Below are 1,926 nucleotides of genomic sequence, written 5' to 3' on the forward strand. Positions count from 1 at the left end.
CTCATTAAATCACGGGGTTCGTGTGGATTAAACCACGGCAACCACGCCCCCCCCCCCTTTTTCCATTATTCACGCAAAACCTAACCCCAACATCAAGAAGAACGATAGTAGTAACAAATTCTTTTCCTTTGTTTGTGATAATCAAGTTGCACAACAGAAGAGTAGAAGATATTTCGGTATGGTTCTTTTTTCCATTAATTCACAATCGCAAATTACATGATCAATTCTTGTTTACTGTGCATTGATGTTGCTTTTAATCAATTCTTGTTTACTGATTTTGCTTTTATCAATTCTTGTTTACTGTGCATACAAGTGACGAATTGAAAAAAAAATTAAATTTTTTTTTTTGAAAGGTAACTATTATTCACAACGGCACACCCCTAAAAACAAGGGCAGCCACAACCAAGACAAAACCGATTACAAAAAAGAAAAAGAGATCCAATTCTCCCATGAGACCTCCCTATCCTTAGATCTATTTCTATACCACAAGTAACCTAGCGCTTTAATATCTTGAACAATTCTAGCGGCCGAGACTTGCTTATTAGAAAATCTACAATCATTCCTCGCTTTCCAAATACACCGAAAAAAAAATTTAATGAATAGCAGATATTTATGCTTCTTCCATCCAACCTCTAAATATTATTTTTTGTTTGGATTGACTGGTTTAAGTTTCTTTGATCATAATTACGAAACTTCATATAAAATCAAAGAACTTCGAATATATTACGATTATATTACGACCAAATAAATTCAAAAGCCATTAATTTAAAAGGTTATATTTGAAGTTCTTTGATTATATTAGACTTTGATCATATTGATTGAGGTTCGCTTATTTATGATTTATGCAATTCAGTTTATGTGTGTGTTATTAAGCTATAGTTAATACTACCATGGACCCAAGCAACCCGAACAGCACAAACAACCCGCCACAAATCCCTTGGACGACACCCGTTGATTCGATGTGGGTGACTCCACAATTATTTTTTACAAGATACAATCAAGTTCCTAATGCGTTCAACCAATTCCCTCAAACCCCGACTCCTAACGCGTTCACGCAACTCTCTCAAACTCCGAATCCTAATGCGTTCACGCAACTCCCTCAAACCCCGCAACCTACTAGTTTATTTCAACTTCAACAAATCCAATTTCAACAACAATATCAGCAACAACTTAAAACGCTCCAACAAAGCCAAAGTTGGCCTATTCATACGAAAGTCCAATCGCAACCGACACCCGATACCCCTTCGTTAGACGATTTGGATGACATTGACGTTGTACCCGAAACCCAACCTCAAAGTTCTAAAAAACCATCTAAAAAAAGCGTTCAAAGAGGCCGGAACAAGATAATTTAACCACCAGTAGAGGTCAAACTTGGACATCGATTGAAGAGATGGCGTTGGCAAGGGCGTGGACCAATACGTCTACATGTCCGATCGTAGGTATGTTATACTTTTTTATTTATACTAAAAAAATATTTTATTCAAGATAAAACAACAATTATTTACACCTTGATATTTTTTTTGTAGGTAATAATCAAAAGTCTGGTAGTTTTTGGAAGGAGATTTGCAACAAATTTCATGCTTTGATGCAAAAAGAACCGTACCGGGAAATGAACTCAGTGAGCTCAAAGTATCGAGAGATGAATAAGAAGATATCAGCATTTTGTGGTTATTACATCAATGCTCATTCGAATCGGCCAAGTGGGGCGAGTGATGAAACAGTTTTTGCCATAGCTATGTCAAAATAGCATACGAAAGAACGTAGTGCGTTCACATACATAGGGGGCTTGGGAAATCTTTAAAAATTGTCCCAGTAGGCGCCGATTCCTAACGAGGTGGCAAGAGCAAAGAGGTCTAAAACATCCGAGTCGATAGAGCATAGTGCCGGTGATTTGGATGCGCGTTGTCATATTAGTATTAATGATGA

At 37.0% G+C, this 1,926-nt stretch overlaps 1 protein-coding gene across 1 annotated transcript; it reads left to right on the plus strand.

Moving 5' to 3' along the window:
• Positions 1–890: 890 nt before the first annotated feature.
• LOC110866658 (alpha/beta-gliadin clone PW1215-like) lies at positions 891–1,352 on the plus strand. Its single transcript, XM_022115800.1, has one exon. The coding sequence runs from the start codon at positions 891–893 to the stop codon at positions 1,350–1,352; it is 462 nt and encodes a 153-aa protein (XP_021971492.1).
• Positions 1,353–1,926: the final 574 nt, after the last annotated feature.

The sequence above is a fragment of the Helianthus annuus genome, chromosome 7 (assembly GCF_002127325.2).
Source record: "Helianthus annuus cultivar XRQ/B chromosome 7, HanXRQr2.0-SUNRISE, whole genome shotgun sequence".
Classification (NCBI taxonomy): domain Eukaryota; kingdom Viridiplantae; phylum Streptophyta; class Magnoliopsida; order Asterales; family Asteraceae; genus Helianthus; species Helianthus annuus.

What these genes read in the sequence shown, in the direction of transcription:
- LOC110866658 (XM_022115800.1), top strand. Translation starts at nt 891, where the DNA reads ATGGACCCAAGCAACCCGAACAGCACAAACAACCCGCCACAAATCCCT.